General features: G+C 40.5%; 1 protein-coding gene across 3 annotated transcripts in view; it reads right to left on the bottom strand.

Annotated features, from left to right (window-relative positions):
- Window positions 1–12,900, bottom strand: part of PDE11A (phosphodiesterase 11A) — a 398,617-nt gene that overhangs the window by 83,763 nt on the left and 301,954 nt on the right. For all 3 annotated transcript variants that reach the window (XM_069985174.1, XM_069985175.1, XM_069985176.1), the window contains 2 exons: window positions 5,628–5,774; window positions 5,397–5,504 (listed from right to left, as the gene is read on the bottom strand). In XM_069985174.1, coding sequence (XP_069841275.1) covers window positions 5,397–5,504; window positions 5,628–5,774 — 255 coding nt within the window. The remainder of the gene's footprint in view (window positions 1–5,396; window positions 5,505–5,627; window positions 5,775–12,900) is intronic.

The following is a 12,900-nucleotide window of genomic DNA, read 5'->3' on the forward strand; positions in this document are numbered from 1 at the left end:
CCCGCTATTATTTCAAGCTGAAATAAACAAGACTTTAATATAGCTACTGGTGAGTAAGGGACCGTCCCCCAGTCGGTGGCCACCTAGGATAGACCCTCCAAGTAAGAAAGGAAGAGGTGCAGATTAGGGCTTCACATCCCTGTTCCCTACAATTAAAGCACGTTTAACAAGGTGGTTATATTATAACGTATAATACTGTACATTGCTTGCTACCTATCTGAAGTAATAACATACTTATTTGTCCTGGCTACTCTTCTATTGTCTGTAATGTAACAACATAACTACCTGAATGAACACAACGCTGTTTACATCAATGTATACAGTATGTCTTTAATGATGAAAGCGCTGCGTGTGTGTGATCTGATTTATCACTGATCTAGAAGGAAGGATACAGGAGGCTTAGCAGAACTTAAGCCACACTATTTCTTCTTCTTTTTTTTATATCTCTTACTGCCATATTAATCAGAGTTATGTAAAATATGAATATAGAGGTCAATAATTTATATTCGGTAATTATCCTGCCCTGTAAATATTACTTTTTTGTACTCTTGGTCCAATAATAAAGTTAAGTGACAGCTTCCATATTTCTCCTATATGATCCCTGACAGTTTTAACATGACAATCATTTGTCAAGGTGCCAGAGCTCTCATGAAGTGTGAAAGGGCTGCACAACTACTTAGCAATTGACAAATCAATGCAAACTCCTCCAGAGCATTGTAAGTTTTACAGTCTCCTTGCAAAGCTCCAGTCCTGATGTGAGAGGCGCGGGTGGAGAAGGAGCCAGACGTGTAATTACGCCTTGATCTGTTAGTCACCATCCCATGTCAAATTGTTTTTACACCTGTCAAATGATCATTGTTTCTGCCAGGCTGAGTCAGCCACTCTGTTATTGAGTGGTCCCAGGAATGAGCCATGGGGATTAATATTTTATGATGGCTGCATAGATATTTTATGCCCTCTGCACATCTAGGCTATCTCGACATGTCAGTTCTACAGCAGATTCTAGTAAATCAGCAGATACTAGTACCCAATGACTGTAAACCAGGAGGAGACAACAATTCATGAAGAATACAGATGATAATTCATCTCCCAAACAGATGTTTCTTTATTTTTTATGTATGAGGATATGCATAGCTGGCTTTTTGGCCAATGACATGTATACTCAGAGGACCTTGTAGTCTGGATGATTCCAGACAAATTACAGGACTGTAAAGCTTCTATGGCGCTTCATACATATAAAGCCAATTATTCTTAATTACACCTACTACTTTAATTGGGCTTTTCCAAGAATCATCTAGTTTTTCATTTTATTTGGGATCCCTGAAGGTGATTATAAAATCATATGTGGCTGATTATATAAGAGGCGCTTCGTGTTTTAGAGGACAACTAGCCCAAATATCCAGCCAAGTCTTGATGAAGAATGAGGATAATAAAGGGTCGATGAAGCTTTTAAATATGTTTTGTATATTTAAAGTGTTCATTTATTTTAGTTTCTGACATGTAAAAAATTAAGCTTGCACCAGGTCTCAGTCCTGAGATCCACTTCGATTATGAGTTATAGCTAGGGAAAGTGGTAAACCTTATTAGACTGATCACTGTAGTCAGGCTCCATGCACTTATAATGGAGCCCAACTTTTGCTATCAATAGGAAAGGGTGGCTGGCTGAGGAGGGAAGCGTGTGGCTGTGGTCTTTCTCCAGCTATAACACAGATAGCAAGTCCCAAGACTGAGACCCTGTCCAATCTTAACTTTTGACATGTCTGAGTGAAGCCTGAACTGGTGATACTTGATAGGAAGGGTTAATTGCTTCATGCCGCTTGTACCAATTCTGATCCCTTCCCATCAATATGAGGCAACATCTGGATATATCTGACCTGACAATGTTTTTTCACTGCTTGGTGATCCAATTTTTGCTCTATATTGGCCACTAGAGTATTGCCTTTCTGTTAAAAGCAATGGCACTGGAGCAGGCTCTCTGCTTTTATGGCTCATCCATGCTAATAATAATAATAATAATAATAATAATAATAAGAAGAAGAAGAAGAAGAAGAAGAAGAAGAAGAATATATATATTTATTTGTATAGCGCCAACAGATACCGCAGCGCAATCTAAGGGTTACGTGGTTGGATTTTTCATTGGTATGCCCCAGACGTTTTCCCGAGACATGCACCAAATTAGTAAAAAAACTAAACCCAAGTCCGATAAAATACCAATAGGGAAAAAGAGTACAATGGTAAATCAAGGCCAATGTATGTGAACCCAACCTAGGGGTGCTACCATGCATAAGGGAAATACTGGGAACTTTCACTGTAGAAAATTTGCTGAATTTCCGTGGCACAATCCACAGCGGTAAATTTGCACCACATTGTGGATTACAGATTTTCCTCTCTGGTTTTCAGAGCAAGATATGCAATGCTCTCCCAAAGAAGGAAACAAACTGCAGCAGGATGGATTTTTGTTGTTTTAAATAGGACTGCATGTATATCTTCTCAGCAACATCATATCAGTTAGTTAATATAATTACTGTAATCTCTTGGTATAAAGGAGTTGTCTCAGAAGTACAGTCCCTGTCCAGATTCTGTATCAAGGCATATACCTCTCAGGATCCCCCTCTATGTGCCAAAACAAAAAGCTATTCGGTACCATATTAAGGCTCTTTTGATCTGCCAATTATCAAGCAAATGAGCATTCATAATGGCGCATTTACACGGAACGATTATCGTTCGAATTTTCACAATAACAATCGCATTTGAGCAATAATCGGCATGTGTAAACACAGTGAACGGTCAAGCGATGAACGATAAATCGTTCGTGATCTTTCTAAAAGTTCTCAAATCATCGTTGGTCGTTCACTCATAATTCTCAGATCGTTTCGTGTAAACAGTCTTTCATTGATTCACCCAATGTGTGAGATAGGCTTAAGCGATGTAAAAAATGATCGCAATAACAATTTTTGCAAACTATATATTGTTCTGTCTAAACGCTGATCGTTATAAAAAACACATTGTTACTTTAAAATCGTTAATTTGATTTGATTGGGCAAATTATCACTCCGTGTAAACGGACCATAAGAGCACTCTTTGCCAATAGTCAGCCGGTCTAAAAGGGCCAGTGATCATCCAACAAATCAGGCCTATACAATCATTATCTGACACACTTCGCCATATCTAAAACAGGGGATGTGCAGCCGATAATGATCATTTTGAATGGTGTTTGTGTGGCCCAAAGGCACAATCAGCCTTGTAAAGTCTCTGTAAACAATGCCGATCTTTCTTATTATCATGGTAGTGTTAAGACATTTAAAAGGGACCTTAGTTCAAGGAGGATCAAAAGTTCAAAACGCATCTGTTTTTTTGAGTGTACACAAAAACATGGTCAACCAAAAACATGGTAGATCAAAATGTCTCTTTTGTTAGTGTACACAAAAACGTGGTCGACCACGGATGCACACAAATGCAACAATTTTTTCATCCTTTTTTTCCCCATTAAAATTATCCAATAAACAGAGAGCAAAAACGCAGTGTGAACCCGGCCTTAGCCAACAAATGAACATTTGGTTGATTGTGGATGACTATTGATGGATGACTACTATTTGCTACATGTATGTCTAGCTATGACTTCCCTTGGCAATAAAAGCTGATTGCTGGCTATGCATGACACACAGGTTACCAAAGAGAAAATCCTAGTGTCCTCCGCCCGCAGGCTTAGCACTTGGCAAAATATGATCTTATACCTTGAGTTACAATGTCTCAAGTAAGAAATCAGATTATCCAGGCATACTGTTTTATTATGGTGAAAATCAAATGGTATTCTTCTTGAATGATTGTATATAATAAAGTCCATCTTTGAACATATTTTTTGTGAGGGTTAAAACATAGGAATTTTTGAGAAATAATACAAAGGGCTTAAACTGCACTAACATTAGGAACTATCAAACAAATGAGGCTAGTCGGGTGCACGGCTTTTTTCAAGGGGTTAAATTATGGGAGTATAAATTAGCATCTCAGTAAGACTGGGTGATGCTGACTGATGTGACTTGTACAGCTGGGAGTGATGTGCCAAGACTAAATAAATCCTCCATAGAGTTATCATCCACCGGGCTGGACCTGACACTGATTAATTCCAGCCCGCCCCATCTGCATCATCTTTTCTGCTTCCATCATGCAGTGTCTTGGATAATCCGAGGTCTTCTCTCGTAGATAACTATGCCAAGAGTCATCTGGCCACAACATAGACATTACATCTATAAATATGTAACGATCTTCGCGAAGAAAAGACGACAACTAGACAAATATAGTGCACGCTGCCTCAGGTTGGAGGCGTACATTGGATAGATTCCCCAACATATAGCATATAGGATCCTGCATACTGTATATCATATTTGTTATACTTGCAATAGTCCACTAGGAAAGCATAGTTTGATTCTCGACCCCAAAAGGACACTATTTTGACCTAGATGTGGTGACTGTACTCTTATATTGTTACAAGTGTTTTGTAGAGCCACAATGTCGTATGAAAATAAATATTTTACAATAACTATAAACAGTTTGCACTCACCTGACTTTTTATTAGAATGCAAATAGTATATAGGTATACTGCCTACGATATGTAGACATAATGATGTAATGGCATAGAGCAGAGCAGGGGTAACTCTAGGGCAAACAGTGCTCATGTTCAACCACCATACATTTAAACAGGCCTGTTCTAGTGACTGATGAGGGCCCCAGCAGTCAGACACCCATCAATTTAACTTTTAACATGTATCTGGAGGACAAGTGATCACTTGCTAGGGCCAGACTACCCCTTCAAGGGGCTTTTCCCATTTTGACAAGTTATGTTCCATTCATAGTATCCTTGAGAACAGGAATGGGATCTCAAGAAGGGAACCATGAAATGCCCACTGGATAAAGCAGCAAGTCATGCATGTACGCCACTGCTCCACCCATTTTCTATGGAGCTGTCAGATATAGACAGCTTTCAGCTATCTTTGGCAGCTCCCTAGAGAATGCATGGAGCAAAATGCATATGCGACCTGCCACTTGGATTTTGGGGTTCTGCTTCTTGAGATTGCAGGAGGCTTGACTACTGGTACTCCCTGGATTTCTTAGTTATGCCCTATCCTGTGGATACTGTGGATAGGACATAACTATAACTGTAACGTGCATAATATGCAATGATGCAGGTGAATAAATAACCCCAACTTCTAAAAATTTCTAATAACCATAAAGTTCTGTATCGAATTATAACATTATGTTAAAAAAGTGGACAATTACTTTAATGGTCATTCAAATTTTTTCCAAGAATTTTCAGGGTTAATTTTCTCTGTCAGTCACAATAATTTATTGCTACAAAAATGAATGGCCACAAGACAATAATTCAGGTCTCCAGTACTTACAGTTAACATGGCAAACATCAGCTGGCACACGTTGAAGGCATGCCGCCAATTGTGATAGAGAACCATTCGATAATTCTTCCTTACTGTCAGAAGCCACCTGCACAAGGTCTAGAAAACAGAAGTGACAGAAAGAGCGGTGTAGTTACTGCTGCGTGCGGTGGAAGATCTCATTACTAGTGTACCATATCAAGCCCCACGCCATATCGAGGAGGTCGCACACCAGATGTTTACCTCGTAATCAATCTTAAACTTCTGAACCATTCCCAGTTCCATAAACATTCTCAGCGCTGCCGTAATCATCTCATCAACGTCCAAGGAGAAGTCATCAAAATGGATGTCATCGATAGAAAGTTCTGACACCAAGGGGATGTTGGCTGCCTTGAATGATAGAGAACACAGTTATATTCTACTGTAGTTTACTGATTTGTATATATGTTTATTTTCAGCTCTCTTTTGTTATTTTTTTTTTTTTTAATTTGGACTACCATGTTCCAGAATATATTTCATATTTCATTAAAGCAAACAAGATTTAAAGGCTACTCTGGATATATAAAATGTTTCATATATTGCTGCCCTTGCATAGAACATAATAAAGATCCTATTCTTACCTTACCGTGCTCACCCGGGGTCTTGCTAAAGTGTCTTTGGGTTGCTCGCTGAATGCTCCCATATTACTTCCTAAATGCCGTTGGGCTCGGACAATCACTGACTGAAGTAGGATGGCACTGCGGCCAGTGATTGGCTGAGCAGGTTGTTACTGCAGAGACGCCGCAGGAGGATCCCAGGGGAGCATGGTTAGGTAACAATAGGATCTTTATTATAATCTATGCAAGGGCAGCAATATATCAATGATTTTAAATGGTCAGAGTACTCCTTTAAGAACAGAAGAATTATTAATCTATACAACATAATATTTCTAAACACGTACAGCAAACTACAACATGTGATGTAATAATATATTACCAATTTCTCTCCTAGAAACAATGGTTTTGGTGGAAAAAAGTGGAGCGCCATGAGTAGGTACAGTATGGGTTCATAATTGGCTATAATGATATGGATCCTAAATGTAGCCATGTGCGTGAGACACTGCTATGAGTGAAGGGATTTCAACTCCATAACCCAATACAGTGCAGAAATGTTGCAGCTGGGAAATGATACGGAAATAACAGGAAAGTGGGATTTCAGGAGAGCCCTGCAGCAGATGGAAGGCCTGATCAGTACTAAGGATGGGTGGGCCTATGGAGAGAGGACAGCCGGCTCTGGTGAGGCAAAAAGAGGAGAGCCAGGCAACAGAACGACCCAAAGGAAACCCTTGTTTGAACCAGTCAAAAATTTTTGGGCAGATTTACCCATTTTCTGTAGTATACGCCAGCCGTAAGTCCCACCCACCTGATAGGTGGGCGGGGAGCTCACGGTAAGGCGCGGAGGAGGTGTGGTCTCCCCCTGCATCTAATTTATTAGGATTTATGCCTCCACAGGTGTAGATTTATGCACCTGCCATGTGGTAGGTCTTCCCAGATATACTTAAAAAAGCTGTTAAAGAGGACATGTGGTCAGTTTGAAATTTTTACTTTTTAATTTCAAAAGCAGACAAAGCTGAAACTTAGGGCCCCACAAGAGGGACTAATGGCTGAACGGGCCAATATCCCACTGTGTAACGGGGTCAGGGATCAGCTGACTAATGCTCCTTTATTGGCTGACTGCATTGTCTTGCCTTGTTAAAAAAAATCCTCATTTGTCAGCCACGCATCTCTCTGTGTGATAGGATAGAGAATGATATCATTGCATCAAATACATAGAATTATAAACAGATATATGAGACATCAATAGGCAATACAAGAATTGATAACCTGCCGCACTCTGGTGTTGGTGGTAATTGTGTTCTTGTTTGTCGCTCTTATACGCTGTTAACCCAAGACGGAATTGTAACTATCCTGAAATTATTCTTTCACAATTAGAAAACTTGGATGCCCCAAACCACACAATGTTATTACTCGAGAAGCAAAATGTGTGACTCCACAGAGACATAATACAATTGCTTCAGCCATTTCAATATCTATTAGTTCATATTTCAAGACATCATTCACATTACTGGCTAAGATGCCAGGTACTGCACTGACTAAAGATCATGAATTTGTTATTTTGTGTGATATGTGGTATAGTATTTAACATAAGAGTGCAGATAATGTATGGCCTAATACTCTGATCACATCTCTCAGACTACCTATCAACCGTATCACATGTCGAATTAGCAGTAAGCCTAATTGAGGGGACTTTCAGGCATAAAAGATTGCAGATTTGTCCGCAAACATTTATGACTTTTATGCTAATTTAGTTCTTGCCTACCACTTTTAAAAAGTGAGTGGAGCACAGTGTAGAAGGGGCGTGGCCATGGCGGCCCATGTAATTTACTATGATTTACACCAATGAAATGGCAGGAATGGCAGGAGTTGCGAGTTGGCATAGATTTCACTGTGTGAAGGGTACCCAGTGCTGCATAATGGTAGATTTTAGTGATGAGCGAATACTGTTCGATCAAATAGATATTCGATCGAATAGTGAGATATTCGAATATTCGATAAATATAAGCGTTCGATAAGCGTTCAAATCCCCCAGCTTCCGGTTATAACCTCGAAATGGTCAAATAGATGTTTTTCACTAATCGAATACTTGTTCCCATAGACTTTAATGGGATCGAATATTCGTTGGATATTCGTACAAATATCGAATATTCGAATATCTCACTATTCGCTCATCACTAGTAGATTTATTAAGGTGCTGTCGCCTCTTGATAAATCTGCCAAAATGAACAGCAGAAGGATTTTACTTAAGACCTTATGTCTTAGTAAATTCCCTCCATAGACTGTCTATAAATCTGCACACTGTTTACTCCATTTCTAATAAAATCTGAGGAGGGAACACACATTATGGGCTTCTGCACCTATGTTTTAGGAATTGTGGGGCTCGCCACCTGGAAACCACAACCATCAAACTTCTGAAATGTCACTACTACCATGTTTCCCCCAAAAAAAGACATATTAATTTTTGCTCCCAAAGATATGCTAGGTCTTATTTTCAGGGGATGTCTTATTTTTCCATGAAGAAGAATTCACATGTCACATGCACAGAGCGTACAGTATGGTGGCTTCCGTCCACCAGGGGGAGCTCACCATAGCACACTTGTACAGCACAGCAGAGACATCGTACGGTATGGCAGCAGGCAACAGGTTAACAGCTGACTGTATACAGTTCTATATCTGGCAGTAGGGGACAACAGTCCCCTACTGGCAGTAGCAGTCAAAAGCCTCTTGATGCCTTGCCTGCACATTTACAAGTGACGCCCGTGGAAGGGGGTTGACAACAGGTGATGGTTCTGTACAGCGGGCATGCTTACAAACAAAAATTTTGCTAGGGGAAGGCCTCATATTTAGCAATTCAGAAAAAACTCCACTAAGCCTTAGGGTAAGTCCTAGGTGAGTACGCTAAGCTTTCTGTTATAGGGTTTCATCACTTTGCTGGAAAGAACAGAGTGGCATGCAATGCTAGCCCACTGTCAACAAAATCAATAGCAAACGGACAATTTTTCATTAGGGGAATCCCTATCTTAAAAGTTTACCTTTTATTAATTCCAAGCTAGAATACCCATTTAGTGAATAAAAAAAACTCCAAATCAAGCAAGGGATTATGGGGGAGATTCATGAAAGGGTGTAAATATACACCGGGTGTAAACTGCCCACAGCAACCAATCACAGCAACTCATATTTTACCAGAGCTGAAAGCTGAGCTGTGATTGGTTGCTGTGGGCAGTTTACACCCGGTGTATATTTACACCCTTTCATAAATCTCCCCCTATGTGTCAACCCGCAATATATAAATTCTACATAAATGCCCACATGTGCAACGTTGTGAGGAGCATAGTATAAGATCACACATCCCAGATTACACACCAAATATTGAGAGCAAGATGGTGAAATCCTTGACAGAACAGAGACTGATTCCATTATAACACCAGGAAATGGAAGAATGGCAGCAGCGCAAAAGTAAAGTATGTAACAATAAATCAATAAATATCCATCAAATGTGAAATTCAGAACTATCAAAAAGCACATATACTGTAGCATATCCTCAATTTTTATTTTATTTAGGCATGAATACTTATATACAGGAGCTACCTTTCGCTTTTACTGAAGTGTAACACCCTTTACGCCGATTTATAGAGAACCTGTCTGTCATGACTTTGCCCAAAATGGCCTAAATGACTGCTCCAACTTTATTTTTTGCATTCTTGTTTTTAACTCATTCCCTTCTAAGAGATCTAGCACTTTTATTTCTCCATCTACAGGGCCATGTAAGGGCTTGTTATTTGGGGAGTATACCTTGAAATGGTTCCTTTCTATCTACCACAAAATGTATAATGGAACCCCAAAAATCCTATTTAGTGAGTGAAATTTGAAAAAAATGCAACTTACCTCTGCCCGTGGTGAGCGGTGGGGCTGGGCATGGGAAGTCCAGACAGACATGTAACGACTTAGCTGATGGACTGGACGCTCAGCCAGTCAGTGACTGGGGAGGGACATTGCTCCAGTCACTGATTGGCTGAGCGGCCAGTCCATCAGCCGGGACAGGCCTTTTCCCTCGAGTTGTGATAGGGGGAAAATGCCTTCCAACGGGAGTACCGCGGCCAATCCTGCCGCTTACCACTGGCATGGGGAGAGGTAAGTTAGTACTTGTAATCAATTTCCCCCCTTTCCAGGATTTTATAATCAGCCAGAAAGTGCCAGAGATTTGTAATTTACCTCTATTAAAAAATCTCAAGTCTTCCAGTACTTATCAGTTGCTGTATGCCCTGCAGTAAGTGGTATTCTTTCAAGTCAGGAGAGCAGGAGAGGTTTTCTGTGGGGATTTACTACAGCTCTGGACAGTTGCTGACATGGACAAAGGTGGCAGCAAAGAACACTGTTTGAAAACTGTTTGAAACTGGAAAGAATAGTTCCTGCAGGACATACAGCAGCCGATGAGTACTGGAAGACTTGAGATTTTTTTTTCTTAATAGAAGTAAATTACAAATCTCTGAAACTTTCTTGTACTAGTTGATTCGACAGAAAAAAAAATGTTGAGCAACCCCTTTAAACAAATCTGCTCAGTGATGTGCACTTCCTCTGTTAAGGTAGGTTCACACTACGGAACCCGAGCGGAGAATTTCCGACGGATTCCGAAGCTCGTACCCGTTCACGGCCGTGCGCCTCTCCGCCTGTGTCATAGACACCATTCTATGCACGGGCGGCTTCCGCATTGCGCCGTAAGAGTAGGTTCACACTATGGAACCCGAGCAGAGAATTTCCAACAGATTCCATACTCCGTACCTGTTCACAGCTGCGCACCTCTCCACCCGTGTGATAAACACCATTCTATGAACGGGCGGATTCCGCATTCCGCCGTAAGAGTAGGTTCACACTATGAAACCCGAGCGGAGAATTTCGGACTGATTCCGTAGCTCGTACCCGTTCACAGCCGCACACCTCTCCGCCCGTGTCATAGACACCATTCTATGCACGGGTGGATTCCGCCAAAAGAATTGACATGCCAATTCTTTCGACGGATAACGGAATTGGGCTGCCCACAGAATGGTGTCTATGAAGCCGGCAGAAAAGGCCCCCGGCTACGTAAGCTACGTAATCCGTCAGAAATTCTCTGCTGGGGTTCTATAGTGTGAACCTACCCTCATTCTTACTAGAAATTTATGACTTAATAAGGCTAGGTTCACACTGCGTTTTCAGCATCCGTTTAACGCATCCGTTTTTTTCAAAAAACGCATGAAAAACGGATTGCAAAAAACGGATTCATTTGTGTGCATTATAAAAAAAAACGGATCCGTTTTTTTGGCGGACCAAAAAACGTTGCTGACCCTATTTTTCTGGACGTTAAAAAAAACGGATCCGTTAAACGGATGCTGAAAACGCAGTGTGAACCTAGCCTAACCAGCTAGGTGCTACCAATTGGGGCTGACAGTGCTACACTGTGTACGGACACAAATGGTAGAATCAAACAATTCTAGAAGAAATAACAGAGGCGCAGCACATCACAGAGCTCGAGAAGATGTTCCAGAATTGCTATTTCATGGAAATTGTAGACATTTGCTAAAGCAGACAGGTCAGGAGTGGTGACAGGTCCTCTAAGCATTATATCTTCTATAAGGCTGAGTTCACACTACGTACAGTATATTTCAGTCAGTATTGTGGTCCTCATATTGAAACCAAAACCAGGAGTGGATTGAAAACACAGAAAGGATCTGTTCACACAATGTTGAAATTGAGTGGATGGCCGTCATTTAATGGCAAATATTTGCTGTTACATTGAAATAATGGCAATTATTTACTGTTATATGGCGGCCATCCACTCAATTTCAACATTGTGTGAACAGATCCTTTCTGTGTTTTTAATCCACTCCTGGTTTTGGTTGCAATACTGACTGAAATATACTGACTGAAATATACGTAGTGTGAACGCAGCCTTAAAGCCTGAAGCCATAGGGCAGGTAAAAAAGTGAGAGGTATCAATAAGTAGACCACATGAATTACATTTTTATTGTATATTCACAGGGAACAACAGGGGACTGGGGTCACAAATGCATAAAGAAGCTAAAATGAAATATGCAAATGTGTCCAAATGTGATTTCCTTTTTACTCCAAATCGTGATCATTATTTCTAAACACTTTGACCTGAGGTCAAGAGAGATCTGATCTTACTTTCACAAGACGGATTGCCTCTTTAGTGGATGTGAGTTTTGTGCTATAATGTAAGCCAGCGGTAAGATGCAGGAACAGCAGAGGGGACTCTGTAGCTGTTCATTGTCAGCACTTCTATTTCTTTACTTAAAGGGGAACTCCAGGTAGAGGTTAAAAAAAATTAAACTTCTGCAGAAGCATATAGCATTACTTACCTATCTATTTCAGTTTTGAAACTATCAAAAATTCATTTGTTTTGGGGGTTTTGTTCTGTATTGTGTGACTCTGCTTCCTGGTTGAGCAGTTCCCAGAATGCAGTACTGGTTCCAGAATGCAATGCTTTCCCTCAGCTGTTCATCACAGTCCTCCACCCTGCCCATTTCCCGCCCAAATCTGTTGCAGAACATCTAGGCTGTGTTCACACATTGCGGTTTCATTGTGTTACTGAATTATTTGCAGTACTTTATCATTTCATTGTGGTCCCACCAACACAGCACGCTGTATTCTCTACCTGTAACACCACACAGCATGCTGTATTCTCTACCTGTAACACCACACAGCACGCTGTATTCTCGGTGATATTGGAATAAAGAACTTTTAGAATTCTTTTCATTTCCACACACATATTATGATTAAGCATCTTTTATCTTTGAAGTTGAGCCCCACAATAAGGACATATTATCTTACATGGGATATACTTTTTATGCCTCGTTTTTTATCCAGGTGGGATTGGCAGTGACGGCTCTGATCCTCTCTGCTGTTTAGCATAATTAACTTGT

The sequence above is a fragment of the Dendropsophus ebraccatus genome, chromosome 9 (assembly GCF_027789765.1).
Source record: "Dendropsophus ebraccatus isolate aDenEbr1 chromosome 9, aDenEbr1.pat, whole genome shotgun sequence".
NCBI classification, from domain to species: Eukaryota; Metazoa; Chordata; class Amphibia; order Anura; family Hylidae; genus Dendropsophus; species Dendropsophus ebraccatus.